Below are 23,406 nucleotides of genomic sequence, written 5' to 3'. Positions count from 1 at the left end.
TTATATTCTTGTTCATAGGAGCAGTATTATAGTGGTTATATTTTTGTTCATAGAAAGTAGTATTGACGCAGTGATATACTTATATATATATATATATATATATTAGCATTACAGAGCGACAACTAAATTTCCTTATAAAGTGAACTTTCCTCGGTCAGATATGTCCTCAGGGCGCAGTCACACGGCCGTATTACTCGCGCAAGGATGGCATCAGCTGCATAGAAATACCTGCTGTCTCGCTCAGGTCAGGAGAGGTGACGGGCAGTCCGAGGACTGTGATGTGATCCTCGCGTGAGTAGTACGGCCATCTGACTGCGCCCTCGAGGTGTCGCTCTGCCTCTTGAGATCGCGTATAAACACGCTTTACTCACTAGGGAGTAAAAAATGAGCAAAGTTCCTGCCAGAACAAAATAAATAAAATTAAAATCTGTGGTTGATGCTGAGAGTAAGCCGCCATAGACATGAGATATTTATCTGCATACTACTGAAAATTTCAGCTAATTTTGAGGAAATCTGCGATGATTATGTGCAAAAGCCTAGCAGCAGATCTGCCAATGAATCAATGAATCTTTTAAGCAGTGGAAACTCACAAAAACCCTCAAAAACTTGCAGTTTCTGCTCCAAAAACTCTTCAAAAGACTCAGTGTGAACAGATCCTTACTCTATATTTTAGAAATGTTTACTGCCCCATTGAGTGACTGGAACTGCCCTTTATCTTGCTCTTCCGCTTCCTCAAATATCCACCAGGTCTTGCTGCAACTTGTTGTTCACATAGTAGAATAGCCAATAATATAAAATGCCTTCGTAACAATATCTCACATAACCAATGAATGTCAGCAAAGTTTCAGAAAACCATTGCATCTTGTGTACTATTGTCTGTTTGGTCGCAGAATTTTTTTTTTTTTAATAAAAGCAACTTCTTCTCACCCGCCGCTTTGTCGTTTTGTAACATTAAGCCATTAATGCAGTGCAGCTGTGAATCCAGCACTTGGTTGATATAAGAAAATTACTAAAAAAACAGCAGCACAGAGGACAGTATTCTCATCAGTAGTGAGCAGTGTAGCTTTGAATCCAGCAGTGGGGTGAGATGAAACACTTCCTGGAAAGCAGCAGTATGGAGGTCATTATACAGCACTACTGAGCAGTGTAGCTGTGACTCCAGATCTGATATAACATTTACTAGAAAGCAGCAAAATTACTTGGCGATTCTTTCACTTTGCTTCCTCCTCCCTGTTCCTAGTCGTCAATAGACAAATGTAATCTGATCCCTCAGTCAATTGACAGTTTATATTTTTTCAAGCAAAAACACATTTTAGCCATTTATCAGAGGGAATGATCAGTTCAGGAAGCAGGAGAGAAGTGGCTAATTAGTGGAGAAAGAAGCAGATTGATGACTGATGGCTCACTAAGGGTGCTGTAACATTGCGTTTTGGCACCCGTGCAATGGCCCCATCGGGGCTCAAGTCCGAACCCCCCGCTAAACGGGACTCGGGCGTATGCGCCAATGGGGCCATAGACTATAATGGTGCCGACAGAGCGAACGTGCACTCTGATGTGCGTCATTTTCGGGTGTATTCACCTACTCTAGGAAACACTGATGCAGTCTATTACATCTGAGTGTCTGCCTCCAGTAGGCGTACACGCCCAAAAATGATGCACGTCAGCGTGCACATTCACTTTATCGGCACTATTATAGTTTATGGCCCTGCCGGCGAAAACGTCCGAATCCTGCTTAGAGGGGGGTTTGGATGTAAGCCCCCGACGGGGCCACTGAACGGGTACTAAAGCGCAATATGAAAGCTCCCTTAGCGATGTACCACCAAAAATGGCAGACTACAGTTGCAACTTCTTGTATATGACCAAGTAATGGCCGACACTCAGGAAATCCGTGTCACGCCTTCCAGGGCTCCAGGCGGCCGGAGGAGGAACATGACAAAGATCACAGACACTTTTAGCTCCTTTATTTTTGTACCATTTTGATCCCCAAAACAGGCAGCAATGTTTGAGTAAAATGTACAATATTCACAACAGAGCTGGAAAACTTGTGGAAGTCGCCATCTAAATCAATACTGCTCAACGTGCAATTTAAACGGAAATGAAAACCGCTGACAATTAAAACTTGTAGAATTGGAAGTAGCACAACATCCGGACGAGAAATAGATAGACCGTATTGTTTGGACTGGAAAAAAAAAAAAAAAATGTGCGAGTCTGACAGTCTGGAGGCAGCTGCCTATGATGGAGCAGAACGCCGACACAGCGTCCTTCCCGACATCAAGGAACAATGCAGCGGCCCGACACGGATCAGTGTGATCGGAGCAGGGCAGGAGAGAGGAGGCTACCAGGACCTGCACATCACTAAAGCTGTAGGTCTTCCAGGTCATTTGATCAGTCACATGCCTGGGAGGAACTTAAAGACGTGGTAATGTACATTGTGTGCCTGTAGCAGAGCAGTGTGTGTGTGAGGCAGAACTGTGCACGTATGCAGCAAAGCTGTGTGTGTGTATGTAGCAGAGCTGTGTATGTAGCAGAGCTGGGAGTGTGTGTACGTGTGTGTAGCAGAGCTGTGTGTGTGTGTAGATGAGCTGTGTGTGCATGCATATGTAGCAGAGCTGTGTGTATATGTAGCAGAGCTAGGTGTGCTTGCAGCAGTATTGTACATGCATGCACTACGGACAGTGTACATAATGCGTGTGCTGTAACGCTATGTGTATAACATTCATGCTGCAGAGAAACACTAATTATAGATCCATTACCTCCAGATTCTTCCCCAGTGCATTAACATGAATGATAATAATGACCCGTCCACTTGTGTAAACCAAAAGGAAAGTTTTAATTAGTAAGAAAAATGTTTTTCCTACTTTCAGCTGTCTAAACCTTACAGTTCAAAAAATCCAGTATCTCCGGTCATTACACACGATGGCTCAAGAATGAACCGATATCAGAAACCGTGCAGGTCATTACAGGAAGAAGAAAAATTCTATGCGAGTAAAACTGGAAAGAATTAAAGTCTCACCAACCCCTGTCCACAGGATACGATAACTGTATGATCACTGGGGGTCTAACTACTAAGACCCCCACTAATCCAAAGTCCCCTCTGTGAATGGAGCGGCCATTAGCACATACTCATTACTGCTCCATACACTAATGGATTTTGGGACCCCCATTCTTGTGATTGGTGGCACACCCAGCGAGCATGCATATGTCACAGGATAGGTGATACAGTTATGGGGCAGCCCCTATAAGCAGTACATGGGTTCTGCAGACACTACGTGGATGTACCGTTCTCCTGAGCTAGCACCATTCCTACCGTAGATATTAAGGACCGGAAGAACGCCGCCATTATTACCTACATAAGGACGGCCGACGATCCTTTTAACTAGAAGATACAAGAAAAGTCCCATATCTAACTCCCCAGTGTCCGTGCCAGTGACAGCGCCCCAGAGAGGCCGACAGCTCCGACTACACGCTTCAAATAATGGGCCAATATTAATTATGAGGTCATGCCCACCACAACCAATGCTGCAATGCTTTAACCCAGCTAAAATAAAACGTTCAGCAACTTTGCAAATAGTTTAGGGAATCTGTTGCTATTTTTGCACACAGCTCCTATGCAGACCTATGAGTCTCCATGACTGCAGACACACAGGTTGGATCCTGAAGTCCTCCACCATTACTACCTCTGTTTCCTACAGGTGGTGAAGGTAGAAGAGAGTAAAACGATGCTGCAGAATCAGACTGCAGTTTTGCTTGTCTGCAACCATAGAGACACATAAGTCTTCACAGGAGCTGTATACACGGAACGATTGTTTGCACAATTATATATATATATATATATATATATAAAAATGTTTGAAGCACTTAAGAGTTTAAAACAAGTTCTAACCTGCAGCATAACCCGCTGATCAGTAGGTTCCCCACTGCTGGGACCCGCACCGATGACAGACAGGGGAGCTTTTACCCCAGTTACAAGATGGCGTGGCAGGTCGGACGCCCATTCATTCCCTATGGGGCTACCAAAAAATGCGAAGCGCAGTTCTCGGGAGCCCTGTAGGAAGTGAATGGAGCGCAGCTTGGGCCGCTCCATTCTTACAGGAATAAACGTCCCCCCGGTCTGCCAATCAATGCAAGTCTGAGCGGCCGGACCCCCACCAATGTTATCAACAACCCCTTTAAATGTGTCAACTACATTTTTTTCTAATTAAAATCAGCAAGTTTCCCATTTCCCAGTATTTTCTTGTATCCTTAATTCCGCTTTTCACACATGATTATGGGGGCAGCCATCTTGGTCTGTTTTTGCAGCATCCAGAGATTTTCTTTACAGCAGCCACATAGATATAAGAAGCTGCGGTGTGGAGAGTGTAGTGAGCATGCTCTGTGACCAGTGCAGAGATCACTGCGCAGGGAGGACAAGTGCTGTATAGGGAGGCAAACAGGTCAAGCTGTACTGCGGCAAATCTCTAAATTGCTAAAAAATCTAAATTTCATTAGTCTGGAGATAGCCTGACCTGTGACAAAAACATGTCAGATTAATGGTCTGTAAGTCCAGGTCCTCAGGAGCGGCTGCACAGCATCTCACCTGGGACTTGGCACTGGTAATGGGTAGCCGGGCACAACATCGCCATGACATGTGGTCACCATCAGAAAGTCCTGACCGAAACTAGGAGAGAATGAGATTCTGGGGAGCCGTCACAGAGAAGGCTGCGGTGTTTTCTGATAACCCGGCACCTTAGCCGCCTCCGGGACGCCATGTTTAGGACATTTTACTACTTTTAGGTAATGACCCCTTGTAGGATTTAAAAAAAAAAAAAAAAAATAATACAAATTGTGTCTGGTGAAGAGAACAGTAAAGAATGGAAAACTGTAGAAGAAGCAAATGTTCTGGATAAGTAGGAATCTGCGGAGGGTTAATGTCCGGCTCCGGCTTCTCCGTCGCATTGCGGAGTCTGCTGAAACGTCGCGTCGTGTCCCTGGACAGAAAATAAATATGGCTCCTTCCCAACGCCCTTCGTCAGGTCTGGATTGTTGGGGTGATGTCGCTGTATATGTTTAACCACCTGGAACTTTTGCTTGGCCCGGTACGAGCAATACTGGCAGAAGAAGGGCTGCTGGTTTGTGTGGGTGAGGTAGTGATGGCGGAGGCCGGCGGGCCAGCGGAAGCCTCGTTGGCACACGTTGCAGACATAAGGTTTTTCCTCGCTGTGTTTTTTCAGATGGGTTTTGAGAAGGAAGCGGGTCTTAAATGCTTTTCCGCACTGTTCGCAGATGAAGGAGCGCACGTCTCGGTGGCGGGTCTCCCGGTGGACGCGCAGGGCGTCTGCTCTGTTGGTGCAATAGTCGCATTCATCGCACTGGTATGGCTTCAGGCCTGGAAATACAGAAGCACAAGACAATTAAAGAAACCCGATAGGTGGCGTCTGTGTCACAGAGACCTCTGAATCAAAGTCTACGAGCAGCTGCCCCCCTAAAACGTCAGAGCTTCCAACTCACGGACCCGCACCATAATATCCTCAGACGAGTCTACAGAAGTCGCCATTTTTCTAGTCTTTCATTCCCTTATACATTTTTTTATCCTTTATGTCCAACAAAACAGAAATTGGTAAAATTTTGTTTTTCAGTACACAGCTCCTCTGAAGACTCATGGGTTTCTATGGTTATAGGCTACCAACAATTCCGTGAAGTCTGATTCTGATGGCAAATCACCGCCCGTACTCTGCCCCTTACGTTCTGCGGACACGTAGTGACTTACTGAGGCTGCCACATGGCAATTTGATTGCAGGATCAGACTACACAAGGTATGTTTGTAGTCTGTTACCATGGAAACGCATAGCGCTTTATAAGAACTATAGACATAAAATGCGACCTACCGTACTATCATACCATGATTGGCTCTGACTAACAGTATAGTTCAACCTCAGCCATTTAACCCCCTCGGATGTTGCAGGTGCTACTGACTGTGACATCTAAGGAGGTTAGCAGCGGAAGGAAGACACTGTCAGCCGCCACAACGGTGCCCTTGCCGTACAATTGTGGGGTGCCGATGGGCTGTCATGGCAGCCAGAGGGCTTTCAATATTTATTTGCTTACAAGCACCTAAATCGGAATGATGGTCAGCGGCGAATACAAGAGTATTAACCCCTTCATGTCTAACGACGTATACTTATGTCATCGGCCGTGTCCATGCCTTCGATGCAGGCTCTGGCGCTGAGCCCGCATCTTTCCCTGCACTTAATGGCTGATTTAATCTACTTATAGGCACTATAGACGATGTCAGCTTCAAGTACCCTAAGAAGACTATTAAACACAGTAAAAAAATAAAGTTAAAATCTCCCCCTTTTGTCCCATAAATAAAAGAAACAAAAAAAAAAAAAAAATAGAAAAAAATACACATGTTTGGAGTCGTTGTGTTCAGAATGGCCTGATGTATGAAAATATAAACAAAATCAACCAAACACTAACGAGAAAAAAAAAAAAAAAAAATCAAAACGCCAGAATTACGTTATTTTTGGTCGCAGAAACATTGCAATAAGAGGAGATCAAAACATCGTATCTACCCCCAAAATGGTATCAATAAAAAACATCAGCTCAGGGCGCAAAAAATAAACCATCACCCGGCCCCAGATCCCGAAAAATGAAAACGCTATGGGTCTCGGAAAATGGCGACAAACACTACATTTTCATACAAATTTTGGACTTTTTTTTTTTCACCACTTAAATAAAAAAAGAACCTATACATGTTTGGTATCTGCGTACTCGTACTGACCTGGAGAATTATAATGGCAGGTCAGTTTCACCATATGGTGAACATGGTAACTAAAAAAGCCCCAAAAAAAACAAATTGTGGAATTGCACTTTTTTTTTTTTTTTACAACTTCATCGCACTTGGAATTTTTTTCCCCGTTTTCCAGTACAGTATGTTGTAAAATCAATGGTGTCATTCAAAAGTACAACTTGTCCCGCAAAAAGCAAGCCCTCATATGGCTATATTGAAGGAAAAATAATAATAATAATAATAATAATAATAAAAAAAAAAAAAAAAAAAAAAAAAAAAAACTTATGGCTCTTGGAAAAAGGGGAAAAATAAAAAATAAAAAAAGATTGCCCAGGGGTGAAGGCATTATTGAAGCAATCACAGGAAGTGTCGCTGTTTCCTTAGATGCACTAGACAAAGTACTCAAGGGGTTAAATCAACCACAGCGGCATTGGCCAATGGTGCCAGCACAGACCCCGGCGTTACCTGTGTGCTTGGTCATGTGGTACTTCAGCTGGTTCACCCACTTGCACTTGTAGCCGCACTCGGGGCACAGGTAGTTCTTCTCGTCCTTGTGGATGCGCATGTGGTACTACAGAAACAAGGAAACATTGTGCAATTACTCAGGGTCAGACGGGTCAGTATCCATTGTTATTGGGTTGTCCAGGTTTAAAGTTTTCCCTTTAAAGTGGAAACTACAGGATAACATACAGATCGGGGGTCTAATGGGATCCAGTTCTCTGCTTCTGAATGACTGACACACCCCCCCCCCACAGAAAACTTACTTTAAGACGTGAAGGGTCTGCGCAGGCGTAAGTGCAAAGGTGACACTTGTAGGGTTTTTCGCCGGTGTGGATGCGGCTGTGCCAGGTGATCTTCTGCTTATTCCGGGTGCTATAGTCACAGTCTGAGCACTTGTAAACACGAGTAGCCCCGTGGCCCTTCACGTGATGGTCGTACACTAGCTGATGACGACAGGAGAAGGAGCAGAAAGGACATTGCAGGGGGCCATCGTCCGCCTCTCCGTCGGGCAGCCCGGCGCTTTCATGCTCCTCCGCATAGTGATTGATCAGCTGCTGTCTGTCCTTGGAGGCATACTGGCACTGTTGGCAGTGGTGAGAAAAATGGCTTTTCCGATGTTCTTCCATGTCCTCCCTGCGAGAGAAAGACTCCTTGCAAGCCGTGCATTGCAGCTGGAGGTGCCGCTTCTGCAGGTGGCATCGGAGGGTGGCCTGGCTGTGGCAGGAGAACTGGCATAGTGAACATTCATGAGCGGCTTTTTCGTGGTGCTTCCTCAGACTGTGCTGTTTTAATGCAGCCTCGGAGCTAAAGCTTGCCTGGCATACAGAGCAGGGGTAGACGGCATCGCCGCTGTGGCAGCTGGCCATGTGCCGGGCGACGTCATTCTGACTGTAGCCGCTATAGTCACAGAGTTTGCAGAAGTGAGTGGGCGTCTTCTCGTGAACCCTCCTTTGGTGAAGCCTCAATTTAGAGTTTGTCCCAAAGGTTCTGCTACAAGAACCGCAGGATATCCGCCCGACGCCAGTGTGCAGAGACTCGTGAGCTTCGAGCCGGTAACGCCGGGTGGTGCTGAAATCGCAATATCGACAGCGGTGCGGTTTGATACCTTCGTGGCGAATCCGAACGTGCTGCTTCATGCAACGTGGCTGCTTGCAGGTGAAGTCGCACTGCTTGCACTGCAGCTGTAGTCTGTTCTGAGAGTATTTCTGGTGCAAATCTCGATGACGTTTCAATGCCCCGGGTGACATGCATCGAAAAGAGCACAAGGGGCACTGGAGCTCGCCGGGCTTTAAACAACCTTTCTTCTTGTGCGTCTTCATGGCTCGTTCCTGGGTGCAAGTAAAGACACAGGAAGGGCAAGAAAGCCGACGGGCGCTGGTGGAGTCATATGAGCCTTTGTCAACCCCTTTCCTGTCGATCTCTTGCTCTGCATTTTGGTGGTCTTCATCTAGAAGGGTCGCAGGGACGCATCCCACTTCTTGGGTGCTCTCTAGTTGTTTGTGCCTTCTTAGGATTGCCTCAGACCGTAAGCCTGCTGGACTAGGAGCCCTCTGTAAAGCCTGGCAGTTCTGGCTGACGTGGCAGCTTATGGTACATTCTCTGGAGCAGGAGTAGGAACAGAACAAGCAGTGAAACTTTCCCCCTTCGATTCGGTACTTCCCATTGGCAGTCGGAGAGTTCGGGAGGGCACCTGATGAAGGGACCACTGCATTCGTTTTTTCATCATCTAAAGACCTTTCTGGAGTTTTGTCCTTAATTGGATTTTGGACTAAACTTGGAGACGGGGACAAATGTTCGTCAGATCCTAAGGATTCCTCCCCAGAGCCCAAGTCTGCCGGACCATCTGCTAAATCCCTATCCACTTGTTGGCCTGCTCCCTCCACCGACATGGGCGTCCTAAGACAAGCTCTCTTCTTCCTAAGCCTCACGGGGCACTTCTTAAGGACGTGAGTATTGAGTCCCCTCTGCTGCTTAAAGCTGGCTCCGCACTCCTGACACACTAGCGAGGATTTGCGTGGGTGGCATCCGTTCTTGGCGTGTTGGATGATGCTTCCTTTCTTTTTAGTGACGTAGGAACACTTCTCACATTTGTAAACTTGGGCGTTGGACTGGACCACCAGCATTTGGACCCTCCCTTCCAAGACGAGCGTTTCTGCTTGCTCCTTGTCTTGCTTCCTCAATGCTTTCAAGATGGATTCTGGCTTACCGCTTTCATCGTCTGCTTCATCCAGAAGGACAGAGGTGGCTTCAACTTCTTGGATGGTGCCGTCATGAAGTTGGCTGGATTGGCATACTATGGTAAGCTGGACGCCGTCCTTCACCACATCCGCCCAGGACTCCTGCACTTCCATAGGGAAGTCTCCGGGCTGTAGCTCCAGATCAGTGTTCACATGGAGGGGCAGCTCGTCGCCTTTCTCACTCACTTCACAGAGGATTGCATCTTGGTTGTACTGCACTGTTACGCAGACCCCATTGTCATCCTTCTCCGTATCGTCCCCCATGTGCGGATCTGCTTCTTCCTCATAGTCTTGGCCACAGTTTGCATGGTCCTCCCCGGTCATGGACTCGGAGAAGCAGAGAATTTCATCACTGGTAGGGAGAGGATCTTCACAAGCAGAAGACTCTTTGGCCAAAAGTTCACTGGACTCGGAAAGCTCAAGTCTTACCGGAAAGTCCTCAATTTCAATACTGCAGGTTTCCACTGGCTCCAGGGTAATGGCGGCCAGTAAAGACTCATCTGTCACTGAGATACCTGGGTCCCCGGGCGGTTCCTGAAGACCATCCACCTGCATGCACTCAGAGGACTGATCATGCGCCGTCTCCGCAGGGCTGCTGCTCGGAGCCTGTTTTCCAGCAGACGATACACGTTTGCTAGGGGCTGGGGCCTCAATTTTGTAAGGAAATAGCAGATCTACGCTGCTGTTCTCCTGCTGCTTGCTGGCGTACCGCTCCAGCCAGTCCTGATCCCCGGGGACGTATCCGTGGGACTTTCGCTTGTGGAAGAAGAGGCTGGTATTACTGAACGTACGGAAGGAGCAGAGAGCACAGCGAAATTCCCGGTGCTTGGTGTGCTTGCCGTTTTCATGGTTGCGCAGGGTCTGCTTGTACTTGGTTTGATAGCTGCAGTGCTGACATTGGTACACGGTGATCTGCGGGGACTGAGAATGTTTCACCTGCATGTGTTTGTGAAGCTCGGCCTTACGCTTGCAGCCGAACCCACAGACTTCACAGATAAGAGTCTTCCCCTGATGCCGGAGCTTATGGCTGCTGAGCTGGTCTGCCCGATGACAGCGGTAGGAGCACTGGTTACAACGGTACCTGACGGAATAAGGACCGGACATTATACATCTGGAGTAAAAACAAATGCTAAAGAATTAATTTACTTTCATGTTTGTATATTCTGAGACTCCACCAGCAGAATAGTGAGTGCAGCTCTGGAGTATAATACAGGATGTAACTCAGGATCAGTAATGTAATGTATGTACACAGTGAGTGCACCAGCAGAATAGTGAGTGCAGCTCTGGAGTATAATACAGGAGGTAACTCAGGATCAGTAATGTAATGTATGTACACTGTGACTGCACCAGCAGAATAGTGAGTGCAGCTCCGGAGTATAATACAGTATATTATACTGTATCTATCTCAGTATGTGAGGTATTGTGCAGCGCTCACCTGAGGTCCCCGCTGTGTTTCCGCATGTGCACGTTCAGGTAATGCTTCCATTTGGTGATGTAGCCGCACTCTGTGCACATGTAGTTCTTGTCCGTGGAGTGGGTCAGCATGTGCTTAGAGAGGTAACTGATGTCCCGGCACATGAAATCACACTGGCTGCACTTATGAGGTTTTTCACCTGAGAATGGGAAGAAAAATGAGTAGCTTTACGTTTTCAGCTGTAAGTTAATAAGAAATAGAGGACAGGTGGAAAACGAGAGCGAAATGCCAACCAGACTACATAGGGTATATTTGAAGGATGTAAACATGGACACTCATAGGACTGCACAGGAGCTGGATACACAAAACAGTAAGGGCTTTCTTTATATTAAGGCTATTTAAAAAGTTTCTTATCTTTTTTCCCTTTTAGATGCATCAAAAAAAATGAGATGAGAGAACCGACTTGCAGGACCCCGAGTCGTCCGTGACTGCTGGACAAATGTCTTACATCTTCTGTACCGTGACTCCGTTGTTGCGGCTACTGATGTGGCAGATGGACCCGGGTCGATTGATTAATCTCCTGAAATTTCCCTTTAAGTTTATGTCACAATAAATGCAGCTCTTGGGCTGTACCGGTGCTCAGTGCGGAGGTCTCGCTGCTGTCCGGAGCGTTACAGCTTCAGACGCTAAAGGAGGGAAACCCCTCTAGTGACAGCTACCATATAGGTCAAGGGCTGACCCATTAATGAGCCCCAAAATGTGATCAGCCAAACAGGAGACCACCATCTGTAAAAAGTATTTCTGATCTTTTTCTCCTTGTTGTTTCACAGTACAGTTCTGGTCGTCTGGGTTATATGCCGCAGATTTAGGGGAGCAAAATTACCCTGCGCTGACTATCGGAAATAGTCAACTGCCACTGGTTGTCACATGTAAAGAATATGTATAAAATTACCCCCTAAAAGAGACCACCGTGTATCAACTATTGTTGTAGCGCTAACCAGTGCCTCATTACAACTCCTTGGGGCTGATCCGGTTACAGGGGATGCCCAGGACTTTGCCCATCCTTAGTATAGATCATCAATATTAGATAGGTGAGGGTCCCGCACCCGTCATCCTCCGATCTGCTGTTAGGAAGTCCGGCAGCCATGGAGCCAAACAGCACAGCTCCATACACAGCGTAGTGGCAATTGTCAGGTACTGCAGCTCAGCTCCCGTTTACTTCAATAGGAGCCACTAGTGTGTATGGAGCCGTGATGTTCCAGCTCTGTACATTTTGGACCTCTTAATAGCAGATCTGTTGCAATGAGGACTGCCACCAATCGGATATTGATGAATTATCCCATCATCGGTATCGTAGTCCTGGACAAGTCCTACAATCATAAGACAAGAACTAATTACAAAAGATCTGTAAAATACATAACATAAAAGGATATGTCCTGCACCTGTGTGTAGCAGCATGTGACGCATCAGGACCCTCTTGTGTGCTGTGGCAAAGTCGCAGTCTCCGCAGCGGTGGATCTTCTCATTGGCGTGCATTTTGCCCAAGTGGTCGTCATATGCCACCGGATTAAAGCTCTTGTAGGGGCAGAAACGGCACATCAGCTCCTCTTTTCCCGGATGGCCGCACTTCTTGTGCTTACGGAAGACGTGTTTGTTGGAGCACACGAAGTCACAGTCCTGGCAGTGGAAGGCGTAGTGGTTCTTCCGGTGGACTTCCATTTCTTCTCGGCTCTTGAAGAGCAGGGAGCAGGCGTGGTAGCGACACTCTATGGCCTGGATGCCGTGAGACTCCTTCACGTGTCGGAGGAAGTCCTTGCGATCTGACAAGGCTTGGTCACAACCTTGCTGAAGACATCTCATCTTCTGCTCCGTTTTGTGCCCTTTCATGTGATCCTTCAGAGCCTGACTCAGTTTGAAGGTTTCCTGGCACACCGGGCAGGAGTAGGTGTCGGAGTAAAAGTTGGACACTCCTTCGTGAATGCTCGCCATGTGCCGGTTGAGAGCGTTCTTCTCCACTGCGCTGTAGTCGCACAGGGGGCAGCTGTGGACTTTGTCACCGGCCTCCCGCATCATGTGGATCTTCAGCTTATTGCGGCTGGTGAAGAACTTGTGGCAGTTCGGGCACTGGAGGTTCGGGTCGGGGAAGTGAAGATGGAGGTGGTCGGCTAAGTGGGTCCTTTTCTTAAAGCATCGCTTGCACTCCGGACACATGTGGGTTTTATACAGGTGCTCCTTCCCGTTCTCTATGCCCCCTACATTCAGGGAGACAGATAAATGTGTGTCAATGCTATACGAGTTTATTCGGCTCCTGCAACGTGGGGTCTCATACTCATAAAGTGCTTGGAAAAAAACAACAACTGCAATTTATTTCTTCAAAAATTCTATTAGTTCAAGAACAGATTTTTAATTCTGTAGTTTATTGCTCGATGACTAGGTTATCGGCCACCTCTGGAAACTATCAGAGGTGGACGGTTACATAGGCAAGGAGTGTGCGCTTACAAGATTTTATTTTTACTACAAAGCTTGTAAGCGCTGCTCTGAAGCCGTCCGAATCACTGGATACAACAAGCTTCAGTACCCCCTGTGCTCCTCTGAGACAAAGCTGAGGAGATGCGCAGTTTGGGCCAGTAGTTCAGCCGTGCCGCTGGTCTGAACGCAGCCGCGACGCTGGTCTGAACGCAGCCGCGACGCTGGTCTGAACGCAGCCGCGACGCTGGTCTGAACGGACACTCCTCAGGTGCACAGTGTACCCTGGAGAGCTGGAAGCCGAGAGGTTGGGGTACGAAGCGCTCCTGAACGCAGGACATGGGAAAAAAGCTGTTAACTGTCCCAAAAATGTGCAGCTTGCACAGCTGCAGGGCTCGTCACAGTGTGTCAGAGCTCTCATTTCTAATGAACCTGGCAGCTGTCGGTCAGGATGGGACTGTAATCTCTAGTAGTAAATCAAGAAGGTTTTCATTTACTGACAGTGAGCAGAAATCTTAGGAGAAAAAAAAAAAGAAGAACAAAGCAAATGAAAAAAGTTTCACAATTCTACAGAGAATCAGCTTCATTTCCAGGAGACTGGACAGACCCTTTTTCAGCCATTTCTTTACAAGTTATAGAGATCTGCATTTTTTTTTATTTTGCGATATGTAGAAGTTCTGGATCCTTACGTGTAACCTGCTGTCGTATCAGACTCTTTTCTCTGCCGTTATTTTCATTTTCCTCATTGCTGTTGGATTCTGTTTCGCTTTTCCGAGTTGTTGTTTTTCTGCGTTTTCGGCATCTGAGCGACGGGACTGAATTGTGATCGACGACATCTGAAAAACATAATGAGATGTACATTCAATAGAAGCTGATGAATATAATACGAGTATAAACCAGGACCTGATAATCTAGAACTCTTGTTAATCTGGAATAGTCCTATTAACAGATTAGAAGGAGATGGTCATAAGTGCGTACAGAGGAGTTAAGAAAACGACAGATAAAAGAATTACAAACTTCCAGAATGTGCTCACTAAGATTCTCAGTTAACTCATTCAGCAGCAGAAAAAGTTTGTAAATGACAAAGGATGCAAAATGTTTTACTAAAACCCAATGGCAAAAAAATTATTTTAACCCAAAATACATCAATTTGACCATAAATTGTTCCCAACCTTTTGGTCCCCCAGGTTTGTGTTACAAGCTGACGCCAATACACACTTGACATCAGGGGTCCGTCACGCAATTAAGTCGAATGCGATATGAATGGGAGGCACGTTGTAAATATGGTAGATGAAGCATCCACTATATCACTGTACCCGTGTGCCCTTTACTTACTAGATGGTGACACAATCTCTAGGAAGTGATGTGCGGCTGGATGGTCGTCAGTAAGGGGGATGAGGGCTGAGGACGGCCGGGATTCAGACTCTTCTAAAGTAAAATATGGCTCCCCGGGACTAATGTGGGATTTCCGATGTTTGAAGAAAACCTTAGAATTGGAGCTGATGAAGTCACACTGGTTACAGTGAAAGGGAAAATGAGTCTGGAAGTGCTGAGACATCTCCTGGCATCCGGGGAAGAGGAGGCGGCAGGTCCGGTGAGAGCAGGGCACCGGCGTCAGCTTGTGCTCCCTCCGCAGATGAGACTGGAACCTTTTCAAGTCTTGAGCCAAGAATGGGCAGTCGCTCTGCCAGCACCTGAGGTCTTGTGGGGGAGACGGGTGACTTCGGAAATGTTTCTTCAGCTCACTCGGCGTCTTGAAGTCATTCCGGCAGATGGGGCAGGTGAGGGCGTCCGTCTCGGCTCGCTGACAGGTCTCATCCTGCCTGAGGACTGACTCTGTGATGAGGATTTGGGATTCGGTCAGAGATATACTGGCACAATCGGGCGCTGCTGGATCTCTAAGGTGATGGCAGATCTCCTGGGACAGCAGACTGGCAATGGGCACGGCCGATTTACCTGGATGGAGGCAAAGGAAATGGCGAATTACAGCTCAGCCACCAGTAGGGAAAAATCCCGAACCCCCAGATATGTATTTGATGCAGTGTAGACAGTATAGCTGTCACTTACAGATTTTGGCCAGGGGCCGCGGCGACACTACTGGGGCCGCGGCGTCACTACTGGGGCCAGGGACCGCGGCGAAACTACTGGGGCCGCGGCGTCACTACTGGGGCCAGGGACCGCGGCATCACTACTGGGGCCGCGGCGTCACTGCCAGGGCCAGGGACCGCGGCGACACTGCCGCGGCCAGGGCACGCGGCGACACTGCCGGGGCCAGGGCACGCGGCGACACTGCCGGGGCCAGGGGCCGCGGCGACACTGCCGGGGCCAGGGGCCGCGGCGACACTGCACAGCCGTGTGGCTGCTGTGCATGGGGAAACTTAGAAGATGGGTGCAGCCGTAAATCGGTACTGTGTCCCCTTCATTCCCAGAATCAGTGCAGGTCCCAAAAGTTAGAGATATAATACTACTATGTCATTACCTTACAAGATGGAAAAACTCCCTGTACACAAGCTCGTCACATAGTCCATTGCTTTAAACCCTCGCTATAAAAGAATCTGTAAAAGTGGCATTTAATTAACACAACCAGTTGTTCTGCTGTTTTGGGCGCCAATTGCACAGCCGCAAGGTAAACGTGGGGTGACGATCATTTTCTTTTCTTTTCTATGAGCTTTTGCACCTGAAATGTTACCAAGTCCTATTTAGGTGTCTGCATTGTACATGTTCAGCTTTGCACTGACTATTGCAGCTGCTTGTAGGTGGTGCAGGTTTTTTACTTTCTTTACTATAATATAAAACAGTTTACTTTGTTAGGTTAAAGTAGGCCCAATAAAATATTTGTCACCATAGGGGACCTTTTAACAGTCTCTTCCTGTAACTTGGGCTCATACAATAACCAACAACAAAATAAAAGACAAGTGAATATTTAATAATCTCATGGGAAAGTAAAAATAAAAATAAAATACAATACAAATAATAGAGTAAATGCTGCAGCTCTGCTATAGTTGTGTTTTTTTCCAACACTTTATTTTCTTGTCAAAAAAAGCCCCCCAAAAGAGCTTGTGCCTTACCAATGTCATCAGGACATTCCGCACCACAAGTCCCAAATATCGTCTGCTCGTCTGAATTCACCGATGTGGTGTCCATCTGGGACGAGTCTTTGCTCTGCAGATAGATGGACGGTAAATGCAGGGTGTCCTCAGAGGGAGCATGGTCTTCAGCAAAATCTTCTATTTGGCTCTGGACACAAGGAGACGTCTGAAGAACCAGCTGCTCACATGACTGTGTGCTCCAATCAGAAGCCACCAATAGTCCGTCCTCTGACATCTCCTACACAGCGGCGTCTGCTGCGGCATGATCTACTAACACCGCGCGGGAACCTCGTGGAGGAAGACTGAAAAGAAATATCTCAGAGTAACAAGTGACCACAGACGAAAAACATCTCAGGAGGAAATAGTGACAAAAACAATAAAGATTACAATACTGGCTAATGAGTAGAGTATTATAGTAGTTATATTCCTGTACATAGGGAGCAGTATTATAGTAGTTATATTCTTGTACATAGGAGCAGTATTATAGTAGTTATATTCTTGTACATCGGAGTAGTATTATAGTAGTTATATTCTTGTACATAGGGGGCAGTATTATAGTAGTTATATTCTTGTACATAGGGAGCAGTATTATAGTAGTTATATTCTTGTACATAGGAGCAGTATTATAGTAGTTATATTCTTGTACATAGGAGCAGTATTATAGTAGTTAAATGCCAAATCCAAGCGACACTACTCCATCCTCCTCCTTCTGGACCTGTCATCTGCCTTTGACACAGTGGACCATTCCCTCTTACTCCAGATTCTCTCATCTCTTGGCATCACGGACTTGGCTCTATCTTGGATCTCCTCATACTTAACAGACAGGACATTCAGCGTCTCCCACTCACAGACCACCTCCTCATCTCGCCCCCTATCTGTCGGTGTCCCCCAAGGTTCAGTTCTAGGACCTCTGCTCTTCTCCAGCTACACCTTCGGCCTGGGACAGCTCATAGAGTCTCACGGCTTTCAGTATCACCTCTATGCTGACGACACACAGATCTACCTCTCTGGACCCGATATCTCCTCCCTACTAACCAGAATCCCACAATGTCTGTCCGCCATCTCATCCTTCTTCTCCGACAGGTTTCTAAAACTCAACATGGATAAAACAGAGTTCATCATCTTTCCACCCTCTCATTCACAACCCCCATCCGACCTATCCATCAACGTCAATGGCTGTTCACTCTCCCCAGTCCCACAAGCTCGCTGCCTTGGGGTAACCCTGGACTCTGATCTCTCCTTCAAGCCACATATTCAAGCCCTTTCCACCTCCTGCCGACTCCAACTCAAAAACATCTCCCGGATCCGTGCATTCCTCAGCAAAGACTCTGCAAAAACACTAGTGCACGCCCTCATCATCTCTCGACTCGACTACTGCAACCTCCTGCTCTGTGGCCTCCCCTCTAACACTCTCGCACCCCTCCAATCTATCCTAAACTCTGCTGCTCGACTAATCCACCTGTCCCCCCGCTATTCCCCGGCCTCTCCTCTCTGTCAATCCTTCACTGGCTCCCCATTGCCCAGAGAATTCAGTTCAAAACTCTAACCATGGCATACAAAGCCATCCACAACCTGTCTCCCCCATACATCTGTGACCTAGTCTCCCGGTACTTACCTGCACGCAACCTCCGATCCTCACAAGATCTCCTGCTCTACTCCCCTCTTATCTCCTCCTCCCACAATCGTATACAAGATTTCTCCCGTGCTTCCCCCCTACTCTGGAACTCTCTACCCCAACATATCAGACTCTCGCCGACCGTGGAAACCTTCAAAAGGAACCTGAAGACCCACCTCTTCCGACAAGCCTACAACCAGCAGTAACCACCGCTCCACCATACCGCTGCACGACCAGCTCTACCCTCACCTACTGTATCCTCACCCATCCCTTGTAGACTGTGAGCCCTCACGGGCAGGGTCCTCGCTCCTCCTGTACCAGTCGCTGACTCGTTTTGTTAAGATTATGTAAATGCTTTTGTTATGTATATCCCTATCACATGTAAAGCGCCATGGAATAAATGGCGCTATAATAATAAATAATAATAAAATAATAATAATAATAGTTATATTCCTGTACATAGGGAGCAGTATTATAGTAGTTATATTCTTGTACCTAGGAGCAGTATTATAGTAGGTATATTCTTGTACATAGGAGCAGTATTATAGTAGTTATATTCTTGTACATAGGAGCAGTATTATAGTAGTTATATTCCTGTACATAGGGAGCAGTATTATAGTAGTTATATTCTTGTACCTAGGAGCAGTATTATAGTAGGTATATTCTTGTACATAGGAGCAGTAATATAGTAGTTATATTCTTGTACATAGGAGCAGTATTATAGTAGTTATATTCTTGTACATAGGGGCAGTATTATAGTAGTTATATTCTTGTACATAGGGGCAGTATTATAGTAGTTATATTCTTGTACATAGGGGCAGTATTATAGTAGTTATATTCTTGTACATAGAAGCAGTATTATAGTAGTTATATTCTTGTACATAGGGACAGTATTATAGTAGTTATATTCTTGTACATAGGGGCAGTATTATAGTAGTTATATTCTTGTACATAGAAGCAGTATTATAGTAGTTATATTCTTGTACATAGGAGCAGTATTATAGTAGTAATATTCTTGTACATAGGAGCAGTATTATAGTAGTTATATTCTTGTACATAGGAGCAGTATTATAGTAGTTATATTCTGGTACATAGGGACAGTATTATAGTAGTTATATTCTTGTACATAGGAGCAGAATTATAGTAGTTATATTCTTGTATATAGGGGGCAGTATTATAGTAGTTATATTCTTGTACATAGGGGGCAGTATTATAGTAGTTATATTCTTGTACATAGGAGCAGTATTATAGTAGTTATATTCTTGTACATAGGAGCAGTATTATAGTAGTTATATTCTTGTACATAGGGAGCAGTATTATAGTAGTTATATTCTTGTATATAGGAGCAGTATTATAGTAGTTATATTCTTGTACATAGGGACAGTATTATAGTAGTTATATTCTTGTACATAGGGGCAGTATTATAGTAGTTATATTCTTGTACATAGGGGCAGTATTATAGTAGTTATATTCTTGTACATAGGGGCAGTATTATAGTAGTTATATTCTTGTACATAGTAGCAGTATTATAGTAGTTATATTCTTGTACATAGGGAGCAGTATTATAGTAGTTATATTCTTGTATATAGGAGCAGTATTATAGTAGTTATATTCTTGTACATAGGGACAGTATTATAGTAGTTATATTCTTGTACATAGGGGCAGTATTATAGTAGTTATATTCTTGTACATAGTAGCAGTATTATAGTAGTTATATTCTTGTACATAGGGAGCAGTATTATAGTAGTTATATTCTTGTATATATGAGCAGTATTATAGTAGTTATATTCTTGTACATAGGGACAGTATTATAGTAGTTATATTCTTGTACATAGGGACAGTATTATAGTAGTTATATTCTTGTACATAGGGACAGTATTATAGTAGTTATATTCTTGTACATAGGAGCAGTATTATAGTGGTTATATTATTGTACATAGGGAGCAGTATTATAGTAGTTATATTCTTGTATATAGGGAGCAGTATTATAGTAGTTATATTCTTGTATATAGGAGCAGTATTATAGTAGTTATATTCTTGTACATAGGGACAGTATTATAGTAGTTATATTCTTGTACATAGGGACAGTATTATAGTAGTTATATTCTTGTACATAGGAGCAGTATTCTAGTAGTTATATTCTTGTACATAGGAGCAGTATTCTAGTAGTTATATTCTTGTACATAGGAGCAGTATTCTAGTAGTTATATTCTTGTACATAGGGGACAGTATTATAGTAGTTATATTCTTGTACATAGGGGACAGTATTATAGTAGTTATATTCTTGTACATAGGGGGCAGTATTATAGTAGTTATATTCTTGTTCATAGGGGGCAGTATTATAGTAGTTATATTCTTGTACATAGGAGCAGTATTATAGTAGTTATATTCTTGTACATAGGAGCAGTATTATAGTAGTTATATTCTTGTACATAGGAGCAGTATTATAGTAGTTATATTCTTGTACATAGGGGCAGTATTATAGTAGTTATATTCTTGTACATAGGGGGCAGTATTATAGTAGTTATATTCTTGTACATAGGAGCAGTATTATAGTAGTTATATTCTTGTACATAGGGGGCAGTATTATAGTAGTTATATTCTTGTACATAGGGGCAGTATTATAGTAGTTATATTCTTGTACATAGGGGGCAATATTATAGTAGTTATATTCTTGTACATAGGGGCTGTATTATATTAGTTATATTCTTGTATATAGGAGCAGTATTATAGTAGTTATATTCTTGTACATAGGAGCAGTATTATAGTAGTTATATTCTTGTACATAGGAGCAGTATTATAGTAGTTATATTCTTGTACATAGGAGCAGTATTATGGTAGTTATATTCTTGTACATAGGAGCAGTATTATAGTAGTTATATTCTTGTACATAGGGGGCAGTATTATAGTAGTTATATTCTTGTACATAGGGGCAGTATTATAGTAGTTATATTCCTGTACATAGGGGCAGTATTATAGTAGTTATATTCTTGTACATAGGGAGCAGTATTATAGTAGTTATATTCTTGTACATAAGGGGCAGTATTATAGTAGTTATATTCTTGTACATAGGAGTAGTATTATAGTAGTTATATTCTTGTACATAGGAGGCAGTATTATAGTAGTTATATTCTTGTACATAGGAGCAGTATTATAGTAGTTATATTCTTGTACATAGGAGGCAGTATTATAATAGTTATATTCTTGTACATAGGGGCAGTATTATAGTAGTTATATTCTTGTACATAGGAGTAGTATTATAGTAGTTATATTCTTGTACATAGGAGGCAGTATTATAGTAGTTATATTCTTGTACATAGGAGCAGTATTATAGTAGTTATATTCTTGTACATAGGGAGCAGTATTATAGTAGTTATATTCTTGTACATAAGGGGCAGTATTATAGTAGTTATATTCTTCTATATAGGGGCAGTATTATAGTAGTTATATTCTTGTACATAGGGGGCAGTATTATAGTAGTTATATTCTTGTACATAGGGGGCAGTATTATAGTAGTTATATTCTTCTATATAGGGGCAGTATTATAGTAGTTATATTCTTGTACATAGGGGGCAGTATTATAGTAGTTATATTCTTCTATATAGGGGCAGTATTATAGTAGTTATATTCTTCTATATAGGGGCAGTATTATAGTAGTTATATTCTTGTACATAGGGGGCAGTATTATAGTAGTTATATTCTTGTACATAGGGGGCAGTATTATAGTAGTTATATTCTTCTATATAGGGGCAGTATTATAGTAGTTATATTCTTGTACATAAGGGGCAGTATTATAGTAGTTATATTCTTCTATATAGGGGCAGTATTATAGTAGTTATATTCTTGTACATAGGGGGCAGTATTATAGTAGTTATATTCTTGTACATAGGAGCAGTATTATAGTAGTTATATTCTTGTACATAGGGGGCAGTATTATAGTAGTTATATTCTTGTACATAGGGGCAGTATTATAGTAGTTATATTCTTGTACATAGGGGGCAATATTATAGTAGTTATATTCTTGTACATAGGGGCTGTATTATATTAGTTATATTCTTGTATATAGGAGCAGTATTATAGTAGTTATATTCTTGTACATAGGAGCAGTATTATAGTAGTTATATTCTTGTACATAGGAGCAGTATTATAGTAGTTATATTCTTGTACATAGGAGCAGTATTATGGTAGTTATATTCTTGTACATAGGAGCAGTATTATAGTAGTTATATTCTTGTACATAGGGGGCAGTATTATAGTAGTTATATTCTTGTACATAGGGGCAGTATTATAGTAGTTATATTCCTGTACATAGGGGCAGTATTATAGTAGTTATATTCTTGTACATAGGGAGCAGTATTATAGTAGTTATATTCTTGTACATAAGGGGCAGTATTATAGTAGTTATATTCTTGTACATAGGAGTAGTATTATAGTAGTTATATTCTTGTACATAGGAGGCAGTATTATAGTAGTTATATTCTTGTACATAGGAGCAGTATTATAGTAGTTATATTCTTGTACATAGGAGGCAGTATTATAATAGTTATATTCTTGTACATAGGGGCAGTATTATAGTAGTTATATTCTTGTACATAGGAGTAGTATTATAGTAGTTATATTCTTGTACATAGGAGGCAGTATTATAGTAGTTATATTCTTGTACATAGGAGCAGTATTATAGTAGTTATATTCTTGTACATAGGGAGCAGTATTATAGTAGTTATATTCTTGTACATAAGGGGCAGTATTATAGTAGTTATATTCTTCTATATAGGAGCAGTATTATAGTAGTTATATTCTTGTACATAGGGGGCAGTATTATAGTAGTTATATTCTTCTATATAGGGGCAGTATTATAGTAGTTATATTCTTGTACATAGGGGGCAGTATTATAGTAGTTATATTCCTGTACATAGGGGCAGTATTATAGTAGTTATATTCTTGTACATGGGGGTATGATATTACAGATATTATTACATGTCTGCCCTGGTATGTCTGGTATAATATATATATCCTATGCTGTATATAACAAGTCTGTCCCGGGTTTCCTCACAGACAGCTGAGCTCTCGCTGTTACCCGGGTAACCATCTGTACCTGGTCTCTGGAGGCCTCTGGACATCTTTGCTCCACGTTTAGTTTCTGCTCTCACGGTTCCGGTTGATGCCACAGTCTATAGGAGTCTTCAGATTTTTTTTTTTTTTGCCTACAGTTTTTATTCCCCGGTCTCCTCTGTTCCTCTGACACCGGAGAAGACAGAAGTGTTGGAACGCAACCGGAAAAGCTGTGTGAAACGCAGAGGAAGTGACGCATACCA

General features: G+C 43.8%; 1 protein-coding gene across 1 annotated transcript; it reads right to left on the bottom strand.

Annotated features, from left to right (window-relative positions):
* Positions 1-1,798: 1,798 nt before the first annotated feature.
* On the bottom strand, positions 1,799-23,392 carry ZNF142 (zinc finger protein 142). Its single transcript, XM_073647403.1, has 9 exons — positions 23,187-23,392; positions 16,456-16,778; positions 14,723-15,343; positions 14,077-14,223; positions 12,364-13,173; positions 10,943-11,120; positions 7,534-10,588; positions 7,235-7,340; positions 1,799-5,365 (listed from the first exon to the last, which is right to left on the bottom strand). The coding sequence occupies exons 2-9, from the start codon at positions 16,709-16,711 to the stop codon at positions 4,905-4,907; spliced, it is 5,634 nt and encodes a 1,877-aa protein (XP_073503504.1). The 5' UTR covers positions 16,712-16,778; positions 23,187-23,392; the 3' UTR covers positions 1,799-4,904.
* Between the last annotated feature and the right edge of the window lie 14 nt (positions 23,393-23,406).

Source organism: Phyllobates terribilis, unplaced genomic scaffold (genome assembly GCF_046119375.1).
Source record: "Phyllobates terribilis strain yellow unplaced genomic scaffold, ASM4611937v1 Scaffold_9__5_contigs__length_417890890, whole genome shotgun sequence".
NCBI lineage: Eukaryota > Metazoa > Chordata > Amphibia > Anura > Dendrobatidae > Phyllobates > Phyllobates terribilis.
This window is presented reverse-complemented; position numbering and strand designations above follow the sequence as displayed.